The following is a 21,405-nucleotide window of genomic DNA, read 5'->3' as shown; positions in this document are numbered from 1 at the left end:
TCACCGCCCCGGTAACACGCCCTATACGGGCCGCCGCTGCCAGTAGAAATGGATCTCTTCCTTCTAGATTTGCAGGAGGCTCTAGAGATGAAAGGTTGCAGGCAAGAGTATAGCTGTTTTGGTGGGGGACTCTGGCGTTGACGGAGGCCGCCTCCAAAAAAGGTACCCTCCCTTTACATAGCACCGAAGTTTCCAAAGTCCAGGCTTTACTATCCAATACAGTCCGGGATTTGTGTTTTCCCTTTCACATTCTGGAACTTCTAGTTTTGATTTTATACGGGATGAAAAAAAGTCAACAAGTCCCAGAACAAAGCAAAACAAACAAACGGTTCTTGAATGAGATAATCACGCACGGACCTGGGAGCTGATCCTTACTTCCAAAGGAAAAACATTCCCAGGTGACCTCATGTCACAGAAGATGATAGCCCAGTCAGGGCTTACATTTTAAACGAAATGCTTTCTGGGAGTTGAAGTCTTGGCCTTCACATTAATGGAACTGTTTTTGCTTAATTACCAGATAAAAATGGTTAGTAAATAGTGAAGCCCAGGCTTGATAGTCGAACCTCAAAAAAGACCTTATGTTTTAAACATTATCTAAGTCAGGGTTCAAGGTTTTTTTTTTTTTAAATAAATAAAACACTTCCAGTGTGCATCGAACCCTCTCGACCTACAGATATACACTCCATTCCGCCTCCTGTGAGGACCGAGCCCTCGCACCGTACACCCACGCCCCTCCCCCTCAAGTGAGGCCCCGCAGGAATCCCAGCCGCACCTGCAGCCCCTCGGGCTCTATAAGAGACCTGCTGGGGGAGGGCTGTGATGTATGTTTTCTCTCAGACCGGTGTCTCCGACCCCCCTTGGGACCATGAGCAGCCCCGACGCCCCTCTGTCTCCAGGCCACCGGCCCCGTCTGACCCTGAGCGCCCACATGGCTATACCCCCCTCCCTGCCGAGGGGCGCCTTCACCCGCTTCTACTGGGTCCCGGAAGGGCAGGACGCCTTTAACACAGGGGGGCCCCAAGAGAAGGCGGACCCTTCCCCAGGTAAGAGGTTTATTGACGTGGTAGTGGAAAAGACTGGCGTGGGAGTAATAAAAACCATAACCTCGCCCGTGGCTCGGTAAAGTGATACCCCGAAGGGCCGTAGACGCTAACTCACAGGGGAGTGCGACCCTCTGGGGACCCCATCCCTTCAAGGCACATACGTCCTTTTGATGCTTTCCTTACTGCACTTCTTGTAGAGTTTCTATTTCTCTATGCTGCCCCAAATCCCCCTCTTTTACCAGGTCCATATTAATATTGCAACTTTGCAGTGGGAAGTTTTGGCGGGGCGTTGTTACAGTTCATTCCTCAGGTGCAGTGGCACCGGTGCCTAGAGGTCAGACCCGCTGATTGCTGTATTTTAGATTCCAAATTGTGGACGGGGGCGCATTTCCTTTCCTTCTCTAGGGCCCACGACGCACTAACGAGTACGCCGCTACTGAGTCTCGTGTCCTCTGCGAACGAAATACTCTATTGTGTTATTTTCTGAAACCTTTCTACGCCTGCCGTCCATTGAAGGCATATCGCGTCTTTTAAATGTGGCTTCCGTCACTAGAGGGGCTGAAAACCGTCTCTCCAATTCACCTTTTAAAACGTCTTCGACGGGGACCGAGCAGGGTAAGCTCTTGGCACCTGCCTTGTTCCGCATTTTAGTAAACTGCCTGCCACAATGTGCTCCGAACACTGAGAATGAGTTTGTCCCAAAAACCTCACTGCCCGGACAGGTTGGGAGGAGATGTACCCAGGCCCGAGCTTGGTAACTGGGGACTCGGGTTCGAGTCCCGGCGTACGTGCAACATCCCATGACTGCGCAAATACATTCACCCCCTTCCTGCCTAAAATAAAAAAGACCTTGTATAATGAAATCTCGTGCTCATGTAAAGCGCTCCACTGTCTGTGGGCCAAGCTTACCATATATAAAAATACGCAAATTGTTTCAAGTAAGACTGCTCTTTCAGGCCTTCCATTTGTTGGTGGGGAGACCAGGCTTCTCTCCCCCCCCCCCCCCCTTGCAAACTTCAATAATTTTAACGCGCACCATTTTTGAAGATACATTTGATGAACAGGAATCCATTTCTCCCGTGTTACAGAGCAGCATTGGCTGGACGCTCCGTAGGGAAATCGCTTCACTTAATAGATGGTGCTGTGTTTTAATTGCGTAATTCCCCCTTGGCGCCGATAGTGCTTTTGGTTGGTGAGCGCTGCCGTTATAGTAGTTCTGTATCTCATTGGTTGATGCAAAATTATGGTGTTTCTTCTGTTTGGAACTGTGTATAGTTTGTTTGCCTTTCATAATGGGTTAAATTAATATTTGTCTGAAGGGAAATGCTGTGTCCAAACTCTATCAATCTTCGGCTTCAAAGACCAGCGTTCTTCCGAGACCTGCTCTTGGCTGACGTATACGAGACATTGTCGGCGCCAATATTTGAGATGCGCTTCTCTTGTTCTTTACGTTGTTTGGTCCGGGTGGGGGGGAGGAGGGATGTTAATTAGTGCCACTGCTAGTGTCACTGGAATTATGCGTCTGGAAAGCACCAAATTAGGCAGCAGGGTTAACTAAACTGTATAGCAAGAAAAGGCACATTATGCGGCGTAGTGTGGCACGTTCTTTATAGTATGTCGTCGTTTTTGCACATGGTAAGTTTTTTTTTATTATTATTATTTTTTTTTTTATTAACTTTAAGTACCAGTTTAATAACCAAATACTGAAAGAAGCAACTGGAAGATGACCAGTTCAACCGCTGGGTCAGGCCTTACAGAGTGGGAACACATGGCCACATCTTTAGTAACTTTTGATCCATTTGAGCTAGTAACAAGTGTCGTGTGTGTTTTTAAACTATACAAAAAAAAAAAAAAAAAAAATCTGCAGATTACGCAGCAGATGAATTGTGATAAATGCAGCTAATACATATGTTCAAGAAAAAAGCTGCGGAATTGCTTAATCCCAGTGGGCATGCCGGTTGTCAAGGTTCGGCACCGGCATTTGTTTCTTAATACATTTTTGACATTCCACCACTTGGTGAAGCTTCTCTCCCCCCCCCCCCCCCCCTTCACCCCCTAACCTCTGAAAGTAAAATGAATATACTTTGTGTACTACTGAGTGATAATTTGTTTTACCTATTATGTGAGTGAGTGACTGTGTAGCCTTGTGTGAGATTCGGTATGTGAGACTGTATAGGTGAGTGGGTGCTTAAGTGGTGTGTGCATATCTGTATGGGTAACTTAAGTGATTGTGGCTATGTAAGTGTCTGTATGACTGGGTGTGTGAGTGGCTGCATAGGTGAGTTGGTGGTTGTGAGTGGCTCTATGGATGAGTGGTGGTTTGGGCGTTTAGTGTGTATTTCTATGGGGGTGTGACGGAATGCAGAACAATGTCATACACTCACCCCAGTGTATTTCTATGGGGGTGTGACGGAATGCAGAACAATGTCATACATTCACCCCAGTACAGAGATCTGGGCCTAAATCCATCGTTTTTAAGCTCCCCATGCCTTTCCAGTTTGACCCCAGCCATACGTAAATCAGTCTTGACCCTGTGCCCGATGGAAACAGTCCACGAGTGATGTATGTGAGGTCCTAAGCAGTGCATTAGAATCGCAAGTTATACATAGCACAGGCAACTAAGTGCAGAATTTCACTGGTTTTGTAAGAGTGAAATCTGAGCCCAACTATAATATCCCTGTAACCTTTGTGGGTTTTTTTTTCAGTGAATTTCTAAGGTTCTCTTAATTATTTCCTAACTCTAAGGTACCTGGAACTTTTTTAATTTTAAATGGGGAAGTTCATTTAAATTTTTTTTATTTCCTGACTGTCGCCTGTTAACTTTGAGAGTTGGTGTGGGTCTGTGTGCGTGGTGCTATGCATTTTGGACTTTTGCATACTGAGGGTATTTAAAAGCAAACTATGGCCTTTGCTCTCACCAAGAGATGACAAGAAAAACTACTCAGTCACCCCAGATCAGATTGCGATCTAATAGATCAACAATGCTTTTACCTCCATTTAGGAGTAGAGTTAGTTTTTCAATGTGGAATACAAGAGGTAACACATTTGCTCTGGCTTCCCAAAGCTCAAGAAGTTAGGCTCATGAGTGCTTTACTCCAGTGGTGCTTCAGATTTGTAAGTGCTTGTTTAAGTTTAATGTGTGGGAGACTGCTCTGTCGTCCTTCTTACCCCACCACCACACCTAGCAGCAGCATTGGCTCCTTTTATAGGAGCGGATTAAGCTGCACATAACAGGCTGGCCGGTCCATGAACTCTGCCAGCCTGACTTGCGTATTTAAGGCTTTCCTCCATAAATCTATTGTGTCTTGGGGCAAGGGCTGGGCGAGCTAAGTCACCTGTGTCTTCACTGATATCCTGTGTCGCCTTGTCCATCCAATCCTGGTGCAGCTCTCATGCTATTTAAAATATTATCATAAGGGCTACATCTGCATTGGCTCTTCAGCAGAAAGCAACTTTCTCAATGCCTGAAGTCTAGAAATCTGCTCTTGAAGGCTCACTGGTCCCTCCTGTATTCAGGATGGTTTGGTTTTACTTTATTTCAGTGGCTCACAAAGAATACCAGCAGTGGTGAAACGATCATCCCTTCAAATTGTACAAGAGTCAGTTTTTTCAGAAAGAGATAAACACAAATGCCAGAGCGGCCACTGGGACTGTCCGTGCAAGGTATTCAGCTGCTCGTGACAGCTTACAAAGCAACCTCCCAATTAGAAGAGGAGTAACTTATGGACGCGACTCTTCAGCTTATCGCATGTAAACCACGGGTTTCACATGGTTCTCAGAGCGTCCTGCGGCAAGAGCCCCTTGATCTTCATATGTAGAGTGCATGGGGCGACTCAGGGCAGATTTTGGCTTTGGTAATATGAGCCCAGTCGGCACTGGGTTCTAGTGGCAGCTCCTCTGCTAGGGCGGAGGAATGCCGTCCCACTGCCAGGAAGCAGCATGAGAAAGGAAAAAAATAAAATAACGTATCATTTTATTTTGTCCCTCTGCTGCAGCATTGCATGGGGAGGGGCGGAGCTGCAGGGGAGCAGTGGTAGAGCACTCTTGTGTACAATGACTGTTTGGTCAGCCCTCTAGGGCCACCCAGAAGTCATCGACTACCCAGAACACTCATGCTCACCCCCCCCCCCCCCTTCTCCATGCATGCTTCATTACAGCCTGCTTGGAGAACATGCCCACCCCTACAGCCCCTGGCTGAGTGCCATGTCACAGCGCTCAGACATTACAACTCTGCATTGCAGCATTGTGATTGGCTTGGGGGTGGGAGCCTGGCTGCCTGCATCCTGTTCCGACCTGGAGTCACACAGGCGAGCAGGAGAGAAGCAGGCCCCGGCGGCAAGGGAAGTGTTTTTTTTCTCAATGCAGCCTGTGCCAGCCCTCCCACCTGCGAGCCATGCCCGCCTCCCCTGCCTCCCCTGCTGGGTTCACTGTATTTGTTCCCCCGCAAAACTGATCAATAACACTAGCAGGGTTCCCTGCGTGTAGCCTTGGTTCCGTAGTGGGGAAGGTAGACTGTCTGTTTGCCAGGAGGCGGGCACTGGACGCTTGGTGCAGTATTTCTTCCAGCAGACCAAGACAAGGCACTGCTTGTATTTCTAATGTTCAGAAAGTGTCCTGGAAATGGTTAGTGCGGAGGACATTCAGGCGAGTGTAGGTTTCAGCTTTTTCTCCACTTCCAAGATTCTTCAGGCAGCAGACTGGTGTATTTAAATGTTTCAGGAGTTTAACTTAATGTTGCTTGCGTTCCTTGGTTTCGGTCACAGAATCATGACCGAAGGGCTGAGAATGTAATTTGTCACTGAAAAGAGCAGAAACTGCAGTATTTGAACAGACCAATTCAAATGCCACAAAACTATGCAAGTACCAGAGAAGTGGCTTCAGACATGGGTGCAATCCAGAATGCGTGCATAACTGCATTCGTATGATTTTTACAAGAGCCATCATAATGAGATTTTGCAGCAGCCGCGTTTTTCTGCTTGAATAGAGAATCACCACACATGCCACATCCGCTATCTGCTGCGTAATTCCGATTTCAGTAAAAAAAAGAGATTCGTTCAAGCAAGAACGAAATAAAAATAATTTAAGTGGTACACTTGTTGAATTTCAGTGGTTGACCATTTACAAAGGGTAACCGGTCAACTTCTGGTTGCTGACTTTTGTAGACTGGTGTTAAACTAGTAGCAATGAAGTGAAACTTTAAGACCGACCATATGGAGCTAAAATGATAAAATAGTGAAATAATGCTTGCTTGCATCACTCGCTACATAAGTCATACCCAACTTTTACGCATTTGTCTTCATGCATTGGGTGGTCTTTACACTAAAATGCACTTTTTTTTTGAAAAAGTACTGCTTGGACCCTGTCGCATTGAATATGGTTTATTCAGTGGGATACATCACACATGGTTGGGATTGGGGACAGGGCATGGCTAACGTTTCCGGTCACTCCTTTTGATGAATGCTGTTTGAACCCTCTACTGTTGGCTCATGTGCACTCACTTGTCGTTTACAATTCAGATTGTATCTTTTCTTTTAGACTGCCCATCTTCATCTCCAGACTCTGGAATTGACTTGTCCCCATCTGACCCGGCTTGTCCAAAGTTGGAGTTTTCCTTCCCTCCTGAAGTGGATGTGGGCAAGCCGAATGAGAAGAGCAAGGGGCGTGTCGCCTTCTCCAAGGAGCAGCTACTCATTATGCATGGGAGGTTCCAGAGGCAGAAGTATCTGAGCCCCTTGCAGATCCAAGAACTGGCCACCTCACTGGGCCTCACCTACAAACAGGTAGGTGTCTGCGGGAGGAGGCGTACTTAAGAGAGGGTGCAGAATGTCGCTCGCACAGTAGAAGAAAGGGGTCTTGAATGATTTGGAAAACCTGCCCTTGTGGCACAAGTTAGGGTTTACCCTGCAAGTAAGAGTATTTATTACAATTATTTTGATGCAAAAAACATTCGTTCGGGGTTCTCTGCACAGATTTGTGGGGTGGAATCAAAATATGCATGTTCTAATATCAATGAAAGCTTGTCAATGGGTCTTGATGGCTGCTCACAAGGCACTTTCAACTATTAAGTTGAATGTTTTGCATAACGTTCACCCCCAGTCCCTCCCACCTTTAGCACTGCTACTCACTTACCTGCTTAAAGCTCTATCCCCATCACTAATGGTAACCATCACAATATTGACCCCCGAACACCCCCCCCCCCCCCCCCCCCCCGGGCAACTGGTCTCAAATATCTAATTATATGGGAATCAGTCAATGTTCTGCAATTCAGTTATCTGCTCATTGACTGCAGAAGACTATTGCCATTGTGGAAGACCAGTCTAATGTTGTGCTACGAATTTCAAACCCACATTACCAGCCTGTTAGAAATGAAGGGGGGGGGGAGGTCTCTAGTTGGCAGAGGTAGGTACCTTTGTCCAAATGGGGACCCTTGCTTCTAGTCTAGGTAAGGGGGATACACTACTTAACCCCTGCTCACCCTCTTGGTAGCTTGGCACGAGCAGACTGGCTTATTCCAAAGGCAATGTGTAAGTATTTGTACCAACACTCACAGTAACAAAGTGATAACACCAGGTGGACACCACACCGGTTTAGAAAAATAATGCATCTTTATCTAAACTTAAGACCAAAATGACATTTAACAAATCTATTACGAAAAATGACTTTCAAAAGGTTTTAGCTACTGAGTCCATAGAATACTATGGATCCATGATTTCTTGCAAAGTACCTGCCATTGCGACAAAATTCACCAAGCCAAACTGCTGCAGCGATAAGCGTCTGAAAACAAAGATGCATAGCTTCTTGAGACCTTGGTTGATGCGACAGTTCAGCTGGGCACAGGAGAGCAGTGCATCGGGTCACTTCTGTAGGGGGAAGTGATGTGTTCATTCTGAGACAACTCCGATCCACAGGTGATGCGTCGGAAAACTTGACTCACAGGGACGATGCATGGAAATCCAGGATGTCTGCAAACCATGTGCCGGTGTCTAGTGGCGCTGTCTATTTCTTCAGCCTGATCCTTCTGTGTCACCATTTTGTGCTGCGTCCATTTCAGCAGCAGTGCGGCGATGTGTAGGGATTCTTCTCGGGCATTGCGTCAGTAAACTGTTGCAAGAAGAGCGATGCCTCAACTTTTCTTGCTTTCCTGCTCCCAGCTGCTGACACTGCCTCCAGAGGCCCCACAGTCTCAGGCACTTCTTGGCAGGCCAGAACTCTCAGCAAGGAAGTTCAGGGGAGCTGGGGGGGTAAAGTGTGTTTTCCTGAGACTACAAAACAGGAGGCAAGCGCTACTCCAACCCTTGGAGAGTTTCCTCAAGCAGGGGACACAGCACATTCCTTCTCCTTTCCTTTGCAGAAACAGCAACTGCAGGCCAACCCCAGATGCACAACAGGAGCAGTACCTCTCACCAGTTACTCCAGCTCTTCTCCTTGGTAAAGATTCCTCTTGATTCCAGAAGTAGTCTCCAGTTCAGGGGTTTTAGGTCTAATACTTATTCCCCAAAATTATTTTTTCTCTTTGTGCAGAGAAGCCCTGTGCTCAATCAAAACCAGTTCTGTCCTCTCTGGTGCTGCTTCCTGGCAAGAGTTGGAGACCGTATTGTGGAAAGACCAGGCCTATTCAGGTGAATGGAAATCTACTTCATCCCACCCCCCCCCCCTCCCCCATTCTAAATGCAACCTAGATCTGTTCAGCCCAGCCCTGACTGATCAGGCTCTCTGGAGCCACTGTTCCTCCCCCCTCCCCAGCCCAATGACACTCCAAACCCAGACAGTCATTCCACATCCTAGCGGAGGCACACTGAATGGCTAAACAAGAAAATGACTACTTTCTAAACATGGTATTTTCAAACTCTGATTGTAAAAATCACCTTTCCTCAAAGATGCATCTTTAGATTCGGAGTACAGGCATACTAAACTCTATTTTCCTACCTTGTTCCCACGGTCAGTTATGTTTATAAGATGTTTATAAACCCGCTCCATATTCTGTCCAATGGGTGGTGGGGGGGGGAGAGCAGGTACCCTTGCAATAGTGAAACGAAATTGGAAGTAATTCAATATCAGGACATGCCACGCACATGGGTATGTCCTACTTTTCACATACACTGCACCCTGCCCACAGGGGTTCCTTGGGCCTACCATGGGTGTGACTGACATGTAAGAAAACAGAAGGTTAGGGACTGGCAAGTGGGTGCACTTGCCAAGTCAACATGGCAGTTAACTGCGCACATACACTGCAGTAGCAGGTCTGAGTTACCATTTTAGAACTACTCACGTGGGTGGTACAATCAGTGCTGCAGGCCCACTAGTAGTTTTTGATGTACCAGACACTGCACTTTACCAGGGACTGACCAGTAAATCAAATGTCCATCAGGGGAACAAATCATAACCATTTACCCATGGAGCACTTGCACTTTGACACTGATCAGCAGTATCAAAGTCCCCAAAGCATCTAAGCCAGCAAAAACCAAATCCAGCACCGCATTAAAACTACAGGAGATGGAGGCAAAAAGTCGGGGGAAACCACGCTAAGTCTAATACAGCCTTTCCCAAGAATTTCACTTAAACTGACTAGAACTTTATCATTTATATCTGAAGCTCTTTCCTTGTTGGACTTGACTGGCAATTTTTATGGCGTTACCACTTTGAGCTCCCCACGTCATCATCGTGATTTAAAAAAAATAAAAATAATACTACCTGTAGTACTGTGCTCAAATGAGATGACGTTTATTTGCTGATCTATCAAGCAGAAACTGGGGAAAAGGGTTGGTAGGCCGAAATTAAAACTTTTATTTCCCAAGGTTAATTCAGATATGAAATTTGTGGCAATCGATTCGGGGGGGGAAAAAAGCTGAATAGAATTACACCAAATTTTGCAAAGTTTGAACTTTCAAAGTGCGGTTTTTGTTTATTGCAAATCAGCTCAGATGTTTTTGAGAAGCTGGCATTTAAAGAGATGCACTGGGTGGGTAGGTATGAGCTAAAAAATTAGTGACATCTGGAGGTTGGTCACTTGGAACATAATTTAAACAAGCATTTGCAATGCAATCAGTCTCTGCTTTGGTACCTGGTTAGTATTTAGCCATGCAGAACATTATACTGGGCACTGCAACATCTAGTGTTCTTTAACATTGAATTCTTCTGAAAGTTAGGGGCTGCTTAAAGCAACATATTTAACGGGAGAATGAACAATAAAGTATTAATTTCTGTAACATGTTCAAAATGTCGAGGGTCAGTCACCGTTGATGGAATGTATCAGATAAAGCAAGTTGAGAGTGGGCGTGAAAGAGCTTTAGTGAGTGTCTGAGGGTGAAACCGTGTGAGAGAGAAGGGAGAGGTGTCTGAAAGCATGTGCAAGAGAAATGTGTGTATGTATAAATTGGGTGTGTGCATTTGAGAGAATGTGTGCATGCGAATGTGTTTGATAAACAACTCAAGAAGCATTTCTTATAAAGATCTGTTTGGGAAAGTGTGGTGTCTGAGGGAGTCTGTGCGAGAGGGCGCAAGAGGTGAAATAGTAGTGCAGCGAAAAATGAGGCAAAAGCAGGAGAGCAATGCAGCAACATGGGAGAGCTGGGCAATCCGAAACCTGACAGCTAGTGCGGATTCTGCAACGTTGGAGAGCGCGCTGCAGTCTAGCAGTGTTTGTTGTACTGACATGTACGGCAAGAGCTGTGATGCACATGTAATGAGAACCCAGGCTCTTGTAATGAGAACCCAGGTCGCATATGGAAGCGAGGACGTGCAAAAATGATATTGACACACAGAGCTGATGTAATTTCACTTTCCAAACCGTTAAATCTTAGGGTGTTCCACAAAGCTTATGGTATTACTTTGTGTTTGGTTGTGGATGAGTGTCAGTGTGAGTGATGACAATGAAGTTAGTGACCTGCAATGGCCGTTCCTGGGTTGAGAATGTAGCTTGGATGCCGTGTTCCCAGAGTCGAGTATTCCGGTTAGTAAAAACATTTATTCAATGTCCATCCCAGGCCAGATGGTCAGAGGGGCTGGTATTGGCACATTCCACATCAATGCGGGAGACGTGAGGTGAGTTTGTGTGAGTAAGGGAGTCGGGGCAGAGAAAAAGAGCGCTTCCTAAATGACTTGCGCATCATTCCATTATTAGTCCGTGGGAACCTGAAGCACACCGATAAACAATTTCAGCCGATGTGTATCTAGGTGTACATTTTGTTAGTCTCGCTCGTCATTTAGAAACCCAAACACTATCATTTATACTCCCTTACTGAGCAATAACCATGCTAGACTGCTTCTGGCGTGTCTCATCGAGGGCTGCCCACATGCATGTGGTAGTCTTGGTGTGGCGCTTGGATGCCGCTTTTTTTTAAAAATTTTTTTTTATTCCTTCATAACTCTTTGGATTGGGCTGGAAGTGCGTACTGAAGTAAATGACCGCTTTCACTCTGCACATAGACAGAAAGAACCTCTGCAGATAATTTAGACATTCGGTATCCGGCCCAAAAGCTTAGCTGCCTGTTAGAACAGCACAATTGCGATGTTGGGACCAAGGTGCCGGTGCGTGAACAATCTATTACAATTTATGAACATGGCATTGTAATATATTGTAGTTGTATCGAGAGTGCTTCATGCTACTGACACATTTATGTATAACAAGCACACTGTTGCATTGGAATGATTTGGATAGAAGAGAATATGATTGTTGTGGTTTTTAAACATACTGTGGGGATTGGGGAAGCTCTGCCTTCCTCTGGCTGGTGTGCGGGGCTCTCCTTGGTGCACTGGAGCCCCGTACACACTCAGGCGTAAGCGCCTCACTTCCGGTGTTTGCGCTTCCTTTTCTTGATGGGTGTGCTTGTGACTGCACACTATTTTTATACAAGCATTTGCAATGCAATATGGCTCGCATTTATGCAAGACGTATTGCATAACAAATGGCAGCTTCCAAGTTTAAAAAAGCACAAACTGGAGTGGCGTGTGCGGGGAGTGCACACAGGGCAGCAAATAGTGTTCGAGTAAAGGGGCTGATAGCCTTGGAAGGAGCAAAATGACGACATGGGCGTCAGGAGGCAGGACTAACAAGTCAAACGCCAATCACAATGCAGAATTTATGAGTAAAGCCAACCAAAAAGATGGGCGAAAAGTGGGTGGAGCTTCCCCCACCCCCCACTATAGTGTGTACAGAATCTCTCGACGAGACAGCGCATGCGCTGCCTAGCCGAGACCTAAAAAATGACCTGATTGGTGCAGGGAGCTTTTTCTCCTATGGGGCATTTCAGCTGTGCAGTAAGTAACTTTATAGTAGTACTGAGTTTAAAAACTAACATTTAATAGCACAAATTTCAGCTGTGGTCTGTGTAACGGGCGGGGTAAGGAGGCATTTCAAGGGGTGATGCAGAAGGAGAATTAAATGTATTTTCTCTCTGCATGGTCCCTTGACATGCTCTACCCCCTGCCCCCCCCCCCGCCCCTTACCACACCTTAGCTGGCCCCACCGCTGTTACCTGCACGGCCCACAGCTGACAAATTCACCAGTTAGTTCATGGAGTTAATTATAACTTGCGACCTGCCAATGCACTGCTTCTGATCTCGCATAATACATCACTCATGGCATGTTGCGTGACATCACGGATTACAACTTGTATTACATCATTAATGAACTGACCTCGTGAACGCTACTGCTGCTCAAATTACACTATAACCTGCTAGATCCTTGGAGGAAAAAAAAGTAGGTAGTAAAGGCCCACAAACCTTAACAGCATAGATTGACTGTATGTACATATATGCAATAAGGTGCAAATAGTTATTCCCAGCAATACAATGAACATTTTGTGATTTATGTTGAATGTATGGGTGACTCTCAAACTGTATTAATTGTAGAATGATTGTGAGCAGAGAATAGCATACAATGCTTATTTCAGGAATGTGTAAAGTCCTTTATACAGAGTACAAAGGAAACTCTTTATTAGTGTTCATTAAATTGCTGATCACACTGATGTCCAGAGACCTTGTTTCTTACGAACCTGAACACCAGCTAAAGGGCATAATCCCCACATGTGGCGCTTTTTACAGATCTGCGTTGTTCTGCAAGTTGTCACACCCATTCCCATGCGGAGGTGATGCCTTCCATTATGAAAAGCGTATAGTGTACTGTGACGTTCATTGATGTCACTTAACATACCATGAGTGTAGTAATATGTGAGGTAATAAGCCGTGTAGGTGCAAGTTATAGTTGGTTAACTGAATTAGATCTAGTGAGTTTTTTTTTTTTTTTTTAACGTAGGTTTGATCGCCTAGATGTGTCATTTTAACCTTAATAACCCGACTACGTTTTCCTTACTCCATATTTTTCTGTGTGAGATACGAGATGTTATATCTGTATCTCATTCAGCTTTTCTCCATACGGCAGAACTCCTACACTGGAGCAGGCTGTAATCCTTTTCTAGACTGCGCATAAATGAATGCATTGGAAAACCAGGATTCCACTCGGCAGCCTTGGTAGCTTGGGGCAAGTCTGAGAATACAGCTGAAACAGTCCTTGTTTTTCTAAGTACTGATCTAAGAGCAGTCTATAAATGGACTGCATCGGACCCCCGGAGTGCCGGTTTTTAACTTGCTGAGTGGGGTGGACTGTTTGTAGTATCGTTATGGTTGGCGGCTAGGGACTGTGTGGGCCCATATTGCCATCAAGAGGTGCTACTTGCATTTTATAATCACAAGGGTGAAAGAGTGGTTTATAAATGTCACCTGAACTCCGAATTGGCATGTTACTTTTTTTGGGGGGGGTGAGGGCAGGAGGGGGGGGGTTGAGAAGCATCATTGATGGTGAAATAAACACCATGCTCTAACATTTATTTGTTTAGGGAATGTAAATATCCTGCAGATTAGTTCAGTTGTACAGGCGATCATCTAGTCGGAGCACTCTTCTGTGAAACCTAGGCTTTGGAACTCTGAGGATCTATCCGTAGGAAGGTTTAGCCATGATATAGAACCAGTTATTGAATAGAATGATTTTAAACTGGAGGGTAAAAGTTTGGAGTATCTGGACGGGGTTTGTGGTGCAGAGGTGGCGTTTAAGGATGTGTGCAGGGGGAAAGGGCTGCCATGGACGCCCTTTTTGCTCAGGTGTGCAAACTTTGTTATTTTGGCACAGTGAGCAATTTTTAAAGAAGTCTGTGGGCCGGACCTGGGAAGGGTGAACGGGTAGCGGTTGGTAAATTTAGACTTAAGATTTTAGTGTCTAGCAAGTTGACGTAGTCGTGCGGATGACTGGGGTAATTATTTGCTTCTTGACAAAGCCCAGTGAGGTAAATGCAGCCATTTGGTACCAGCTGAGGTGGCAGTCATAAAGACTATGGTGAGATATTCATTCTGGTGTTAAAAATGAACCCTTGGGCTTGACAAGTTGGAAAGAAGTATGAAGCTACCTGGGTGGGAGGCTGGGCGGTATTCCTTCGGCTGCTGTAGATGTCGGATTGCATGATGTTTTTCACATTTGCCTGGTCTGAAGAATGGAGTGCGGAGAGGTGTTGAAATGTCTTTGATAAACATTTGAGGAAGCAGAGCTCATGCAGCATCCTGATGGGGGGGGTTTACATAGTGCGACAGATTCCTGAATTTCTTGTTTGTCGGCAGGTTAAGACCTGGTTCCAGAATCGTAGAATGAAGATAAAGAAATTCAATAAGGAGGGCACCTTTAAAAATGAGAACAGCATGTTGCAGGTAAGACTATCTGATAACTGTCATCTTTCTGCATTAAGAAGTTGACCTTCTTGGACCAGATGAAGTTTGGGCATAGCAGTTCTATGTCCTTGTTAGTGACGTGATTGTCTCAAACATTTACTAATCAGACCTGAACCTGTATGAGCAAGCAGTATTTTGTATAAAAGATTGCATGTTTGATTAGTTATGATAGTTTCACAAGAAAATAGAGTTGCACAACAGGACTCTGAGCCTGTTCGGGGGTGGGGTATCACTACCCAAGCGGGGGGCTTCTGGGTGTCTATAATGGAGATTGAGGCAAGTTGTCTATGGCAAGGTGGGGTTCATCCTCCTATGGGGCCTGGCCAAATGTGGCTGTCGCCCTTGCATGGGCTGATCACAAACTTTAATTTGGCCTCGCACTGGCTGGGCACACCATTGCACTTGTAGCCCTGCATAAGCCAGGGACAACTTGAGCAGTTGCAGCTTCACACTGTGGGAGACCCCCTTCCTTGGCCATGATGGCCTTGGAATTGGAATCTGTGGTAGTGGGGCATGTCTGACTGCTATACACAGCTCTAAGACGTGAGACGTGGATGCCCTATAGAAATAGTTTAGGGTGGTTCTCCTTTTAAAAGTGTCCTTTCCATGTTCTGTAGACTCTGCCTCAGTGTAGAGCGATGATCCTTACTGCAGGGTAGTTTCCAGCATATAGTACCCACAACGCGGCGCAAAACATGTGCGGTTTCTTCACCCTTCCCTAATTACTTCTGTTGAGAAGACAGCCAGGAGAAGGAAGGAGCTTAACTTGCCTAGCCGTCTACAATCCTAACCCATACCTCTACAATTCACAAAATGGCTGGCATTCACCATGAAGGCTAACCAAAAGGCCTCATTTTGTTTGGTTTCAGTTTTGTAAGTTGTGTTCTTTAACCGAACCTTAGACTTCAAAGGCCGCTCTATAAGTTGGGTTCAGTAGAATCATTTTCTATGTTTTAGGTATTTTTTTGGACCCAATTAGTCCTTGCCTTAAAATGGCACTGGCAAAGATCACCAATGGACTCAAACTACTGAACACATTTCCTCAATGCTACTTGCATGTTTGCCCAATCTTGGTTATTACGACTTGGTGTCCATGGCTTTTTTTAGGTCACCAATGAAGGGTCCAGGGTATTGTCAAACTCCGAGTTCAAAAGGATTTTCGTTCTAGACTAGGTTTAGAATGACCAATGTGTGAATTGGTCGTTGTTAAACTTGTGGATTGACAAAAGCAGTCGTTAATTAACTAGAGACGCATGTCTGCTTTGGTCTCCTCCCCTTTCTGGTGTGATCATAAATTCAGCAATATAGGTTATTTGTGAATTACTCTTCCTACACCCTCCTGGGAGCGTTTGCATTCTCAATGGTTACTGAATCTGACTTGCATGAGTGTGTGTATATAAAGACTCATGTTGCCCTTTTTGTGTTCTTTCTAAAGCTAGTTTGTATATAATATTTAAGCATGCAGAATGTCAAATTCTAAACCTTGTGGTTTTGTTCCAGTGTGATTCGCCAACATCAACATGCAGTGAGCCATCACCAGGATTCTACTCAGGATATTCCATTCCTGCAAGAAAAAGTGCAGTTGGGCCAATGGTTAGTCAATTACAAAACTATGTTGGTCATCCCAATGCTCCTTACACGCATGTGCAGGAAGAGTCTTCTCTCTGGTGGAACTCAGTAGGTGTCCAGCCCAACCCTGGCTCCCACTTCCACAAGCCACATCAAGTGGAACCTGCTGTCACTCAAGACATGGATTTCTGGCAGAATGTCATGATGATGGATGGTATGTCGCAGGAAGCTGGCTACAGTTTCTCACCACATTGGAATTTCCCTGGCGCCTCAGGACTCTTTTATCCAAACAACAAGTTGTTGCAGAACTACCCACAACTGCTGCAGAAATATCCACCATCACAGAACTATCCGCCATCACAGAACTATCCACTGCTAAACTATCCCCATCTAGAGAGGGCGCCGACTGATTGGGATGATTCTGAAGAGCTATAATTTCTTGGCCTTTAAATTCTTCCTCTAGCTGATAAAGGGGCTACGTTGTCCTAGGTTCTGACTCTGTCTTCTAAGTTGAAAATCTGTGCATGTGACTGGCCTGCATCACCTGTGGTGAAATCTGGAAACTACCTCCTAGATGGAGGGGACAATGATGTGATGTCCTAGTTGAGCAAATATTTGCCTTCTGAGCACATTTTGATTACATGTTTTCTATTGCTCACTATAGCACAAGTGGACCACTCCATCTGCTTGAAAAGGGTAACTTTGCACTCTGGTCAACACCGAGCTGTGCGGATCCGATAAGTGTGCATTCTGAATGCAGCTTATTTTAAGAGGTGTGAATTCACTCTTTGTATGTGAGACATTTGTAACATGGGTGCATGGTGTCCTACCTGATTGTTGGAAGATGGTTTGAATTTAAGACCGGTGAATGTCATGCCTTGTATAGCTCCTACCCTGCCATCAAGAGTGCTGGACATTTCTGATGTCAGAGGGGTGCATGACTCACTCGCTTAGCAATGTTTACCAATTCCTTTTGAGGGACTGCAGGTAGACCTATCAAACTTCCAAGGAAAGGTAATGACTGTTCACTTCTGTGAAGAACATGGTTTTGGCCAACGTTGGGTGTCTGAGTATTGGTAGGATGGAACAATGACTGAGTGTACATATCGTGGTTTTATATGGTTTCCTTCCTGTTCAAAATGTCTTGAACTTTTATCAAGCAGAATAGTTTTTATGTTGTCACACTATTCTCAACCTGCATGAATTATACAAAAGCCTTTCAGAATTCTGAGGAATATAAAGTGTCCATGTTTCAACATTTTGGGGGAAAAAAATAGTTTCTGTGGCGTTTGACAATGGTAAAGAAAGGGTTGTTTGCTGAATCGCACCTCTGGATGGGTATGAAGGACGCTCCACCAAATGGGAGTAGACCAAATTAAAGGATCCCAGATGAGGCAGATGTTCTACTAGAATAATAATTTGCACTAGAAAACTGGGAGTATGAGAATGTAAAGGTTGCAATCCGGTTTGTTGCTGATTTTTTTGGTCCACGAGGGAAGTAGTACTACCGCATTTTCAGGATGACCTCTGACCATGTAAATTATTCCATTTAGTCCTTAAACTTTCATGGGGTTAGCCTGGAAATATGGCTTGGCTCACATTAAGATGCGGTGTGTTGAGAATATGATGCCTGATCCTGCTGGTGTCACTTGAACAGGGGATCCATCTCTGTATAAATACTCAGACCACCATAAAGTAAACATCCCATTGACCAGAATCTCTGGATCAGTCTAGTCCAGCCATGAAGTAACTAGACCGTAAACCCTCTGCTCATAAACGGGTCACCATCTTGGCAAAGCCTGTAAGGGTGTGAAGGGTCAGGGAAGACTAGCTTACAGAATTTGTGGTTGACTGCCACAGCCAATCGGATGACTGAGTATCCCGTCTGAAGAGGAGTAGACTTTAATCATTCTCGGCACCCTCACACACTGGCCTCTCACTCCAACTCCTCCCGTGGGATAGCTAAGGATACCCTAGCGATGAACCCTTGAAAAGAATGGATGTCCAACCTTGCACAAAATGTCTTTAAGCCATGTGTTCTTTTCCACCGACTTTTATCCATGTTTGAAAATAGCTGTTGCTTTTATTGAACTACTCTGGTTTAAGCTTCCTTCGCTTGTTCTTAATGTAGTCATACTGTGTGTGACTAGATTGTGCAATGTAAATCTGAAAACCCTCTCTTGTATGTATAAAAAAAAAAAGTAGTAATTTTAGGCAGTTAAGATTAAATCTGCGTTAATGTTCATTGCGAATAATTGTACATTTTCCATTAAAGACTGGAGTCTTCTTCAGTCATATTCAACGATCTTTTCTCCCCTGTTGACTTGCAGGGAGGTAGGGATGACGTCAGCAGGGGAGAGATTAGTCTAGAAACTAGGCCTTGGGTCTTATGGTATTTAAACATTAATTTATGAGCGTTTAGTATAAAATTGGGATTAATGGTTTATTTTAATCTACTCTGTATTGATCTTGCAGTGACCCTCTCTCAAACATTTAGTGCTGTTTAAACACATGCCTACTGTGTAAATAAAACATGTTTAGACATCCAAGTTGTAAATAAAACGAATGCTCTGCTGGGCCAGGCTGTACGAAGATGTTACTTTTGACTTTTATACTTGTGTCCTTGACATTAAATGCAGGAGCTGTGCTCTTTGGACAATAAAGCGACTGCCTTACAGAGATGCTCGTGTACATATGTTTATTATGGTGGGAATGGGACAGAATGAGTTCTATTTCTAAGGTGGTAAGGGAACCTCGGAGTTTCCGGTCTCCAGGGTTCCTTAAAGGTCCATCTGAATTTGGGCTTGGTAGGCGCTTCTACCTCAAACGTTTCGTTGTCTGAAGCTACCAAGGGTTTGTCAGGAGTTTTGATGTTAGTTTCAAAAGGATAAGTCTGCAAAAGCAATATCCTGCTATTTTTTTTTTCTGTGTGCTGGGTTTAAGACCAGTTCTTAATTTGTGTCGTTTATAAAGTCGCTAGTTTTGTTGGGGGTGGGGGGGGGGGGGAAGACCAGGTCTGACTTTTCAATTGAGCTTTGACGTGGGCTGAAAGAAGGGTAGAAAAGGGAGAAAGGAGGGAAAGGGTGCTGAGGATTTTTTTTGGGGGGGAGAAAACCTAGTAGAATGAAATGGTGAATAGTAAGAACGGTGGTGGTGAAACGAGACTGGGCAGCCTTTGTATCCAGCGGCCTTTGAAACCTGCTATGCTGGTGGAATCAGGAAATGGTTGTCTGCACAAACTTAAGGCAGTTGAGAGGATACGTTCCTGAGTGCAAGGGGGTCAAAGGCCACAAGAGGTGAACATGACTATACTTATTTTAGGTATCCGGCTAACCGAATATTTGGATACATTACAGATTGGGGAGCCTTGTGTTTGGGAGAGGGGCAGAAAATTTAGAGGCCAGGGCCTCAACAAATCAGGCCTTGTGTAAAGCACAGCACACAGTGTGATAATCTAGTGGGACTTTTTTGGACACCCACAATCACAATTTGAAATTGCACGGTTGTGGAGTCATCCTGTAAAGGATGAGTCATGGCTAAATAGGGGATATTTTTTTTAATGATTTGCATAAATGTCTAAACCAAGATGGCATACCATCTTGGCTGGGGAACCACATCATTTAAAGGCAGTCTTAAACCTCCTAGGACTAGTAAATGTAAACCTTGATCTAAAAAGATTGGTAAAGCCATTCTAGTGCTAGATCTCAAGCCAAATCTTGGAAGCTGACCGCAAAGATGAAATGGAAGCAGATGTTGCGTTCAAGGGGAATTGCTCAGCTTTAAGAAGTTATACAAAGCTACAGCTAGTTTAGAATTATTTCCTGTGGTAAGGGGAAAACGTCTGAGCAGAACAAAGTATGTTAGTAATGTTCATATAATTTATGAAATAATGGACATCTCTGGGAACTTGGCTACAGGAGGAATTGGCGAATAGGTTCATAGTTGGCAATAATTGAAAGATGCAGCAGTGGGTAGACATGACACCAGTCATGGTTAGTGGTAGACCTAACCGCTTGTTGAACGAGGACATCGCTTGAGTCTATGGATTGAAGTGCCTGGAAAGGACAGTTAAGATGGGCGCACATTGGGGCAACCGGAGGAGCTATTTTAATCAGACCAAGTGTCTAGTCGTGAGGGTGAAGTTTATGACCAGCGTCATTATCTACTACATAGAGCGGGTAGTCGCCGTACGATATTAAACTTTTCTCAAATTTCTTCTTATACACTCTACATGAAACCTAACATGGGCACTCTGAAACCCCTTCATGCCCTTTCCCGCAACCAGACTTGTTAGGGCTGAAAGTACTTGCATTGTGTTGGGCTTGACCCTTTTTGCAGGATCATCCCTGAACTTTTTGCCTTCCTCCTGGATTTTGTATGACCTGTTTTTATTGGTTTTATGACTCTGGGCACTTCACCACTGCTGATCAGTGCATATGATTTACCTCTTATAATTTGATGTATGGATTGGTGACTCAATGATTGGCTGGTTTGGTTTACTTGTCAGACCCTAGTACAGTGCACTGAGTGTGCCCAGGACTTGTAAACCAAATGCTGCTGGTGGGCTGGCAGCACTGGTTGTGTTACCCACAGAAGCAGCCTATAGTGTCTCAGGTCTGCCATTGCAGAGCCTGTGGGCAGTCTGGTACTGCCATGCTAACTGAAAAGTGCACCCACTTGCCAGTCCCTAAGCCTTCCCTTTTCTTCATATCAGGCACCCCTATGGTAGGCCCATGGGAAGGGTGCATTGTAAGTATGTTAGGACATGCCCTGGTGTGTGTGGCATGTTCTAATAGTGAATAACAGCCATTTTCGTTTTTCACAATTGCAAGGCTACCTGTTCCCCATAGACCAGAATGTGCAGTCTGATTATTGCATCATATAAACCTAACTGACTCAGGGAACCAGGTAAAAATTCGAGGTTAGTATGCCTGAACTCAGAATGATAAAATACATCTTTTAGTGAAGTTGGTTTTAACATTGTTTGAAAATACCACTTTTAGAAAGCAGGCATTTTCTTGTCTAACCATCCAAGCCTGCGTCTACTAGGTTGTGTATTCCTTGTCTGGAGTGACAGGCT

At 44.9% G+C, this 21,405-nt stretch overlaps 1 protein-coding gene across 1 annotated transcript; it reads left to right on the top strand.

Moving 5' to 3' along the window:
* The first annotated feature begins 809 nt into the window (after positions 1-809).
* On the top strand, positions 810-19,004 carry LOC146812861 (uncharacterized). Its single transcript, XM_085619932.1, has 4 exons — positions 810-1,043; positions 6,579-6,823; positions 14,649-14,735; positions 16,257-19,004. The coding sequence occupies exons 1-4, from the start codon at positions 824-826 to the stop codon at positions 16,758-16,760; spliced, it is 1,056 nt and encodes a 351-aa protein (XP_085476058.1). The 5' UTR covers positions 810-823; the 3' UTR covers positions 16,761-19,004.
* The last annotated feature ends 2,401 nt before the right edge of the window (positions 19,005-21,405 follow it).

Source organism: Triturus cristatus, chromosome 7 (assembly GCF_964204655.1).
Source record: "Triturus cristatus chromosome 7, aTriCri1.1, whole genome shotgun sequence".
Taxonomy (NCBI): Eukaryota; Metazoa; Chordata; class Amphibia; order Caudata; family Salamandridae; genus Triturus; species Triturus cristatus.
This window is presented reverse-complemented; position numbering and strand designations above follow the sequence as displayed.

Excerpts from the sequence above, each read along its gene's own strand:
- LOC146812861 (XM_085619932.1), top strand. The coding sequence starts at position 824 with ATGTTTTCTCTCAGACCGGTGTCTCCGACCCCCCTTGGGACCATGAGC. Across the intron at positions 6,824-14,648 it reads TGGGCCTCACCTACAAACAG|GTTAAGACCTGGTTCCAGAA; the intron begins GTAGGTGTCTGC and ends GTTTGTCGGCAG. Across the intron at positions 14,736-16,256 it reads ATGAGAACAGCATGTTGCAG|TGTGATTCGCCAACATCAAC; the intron begins GTAAGACTATCT and ends GTTTTGTTCCAG.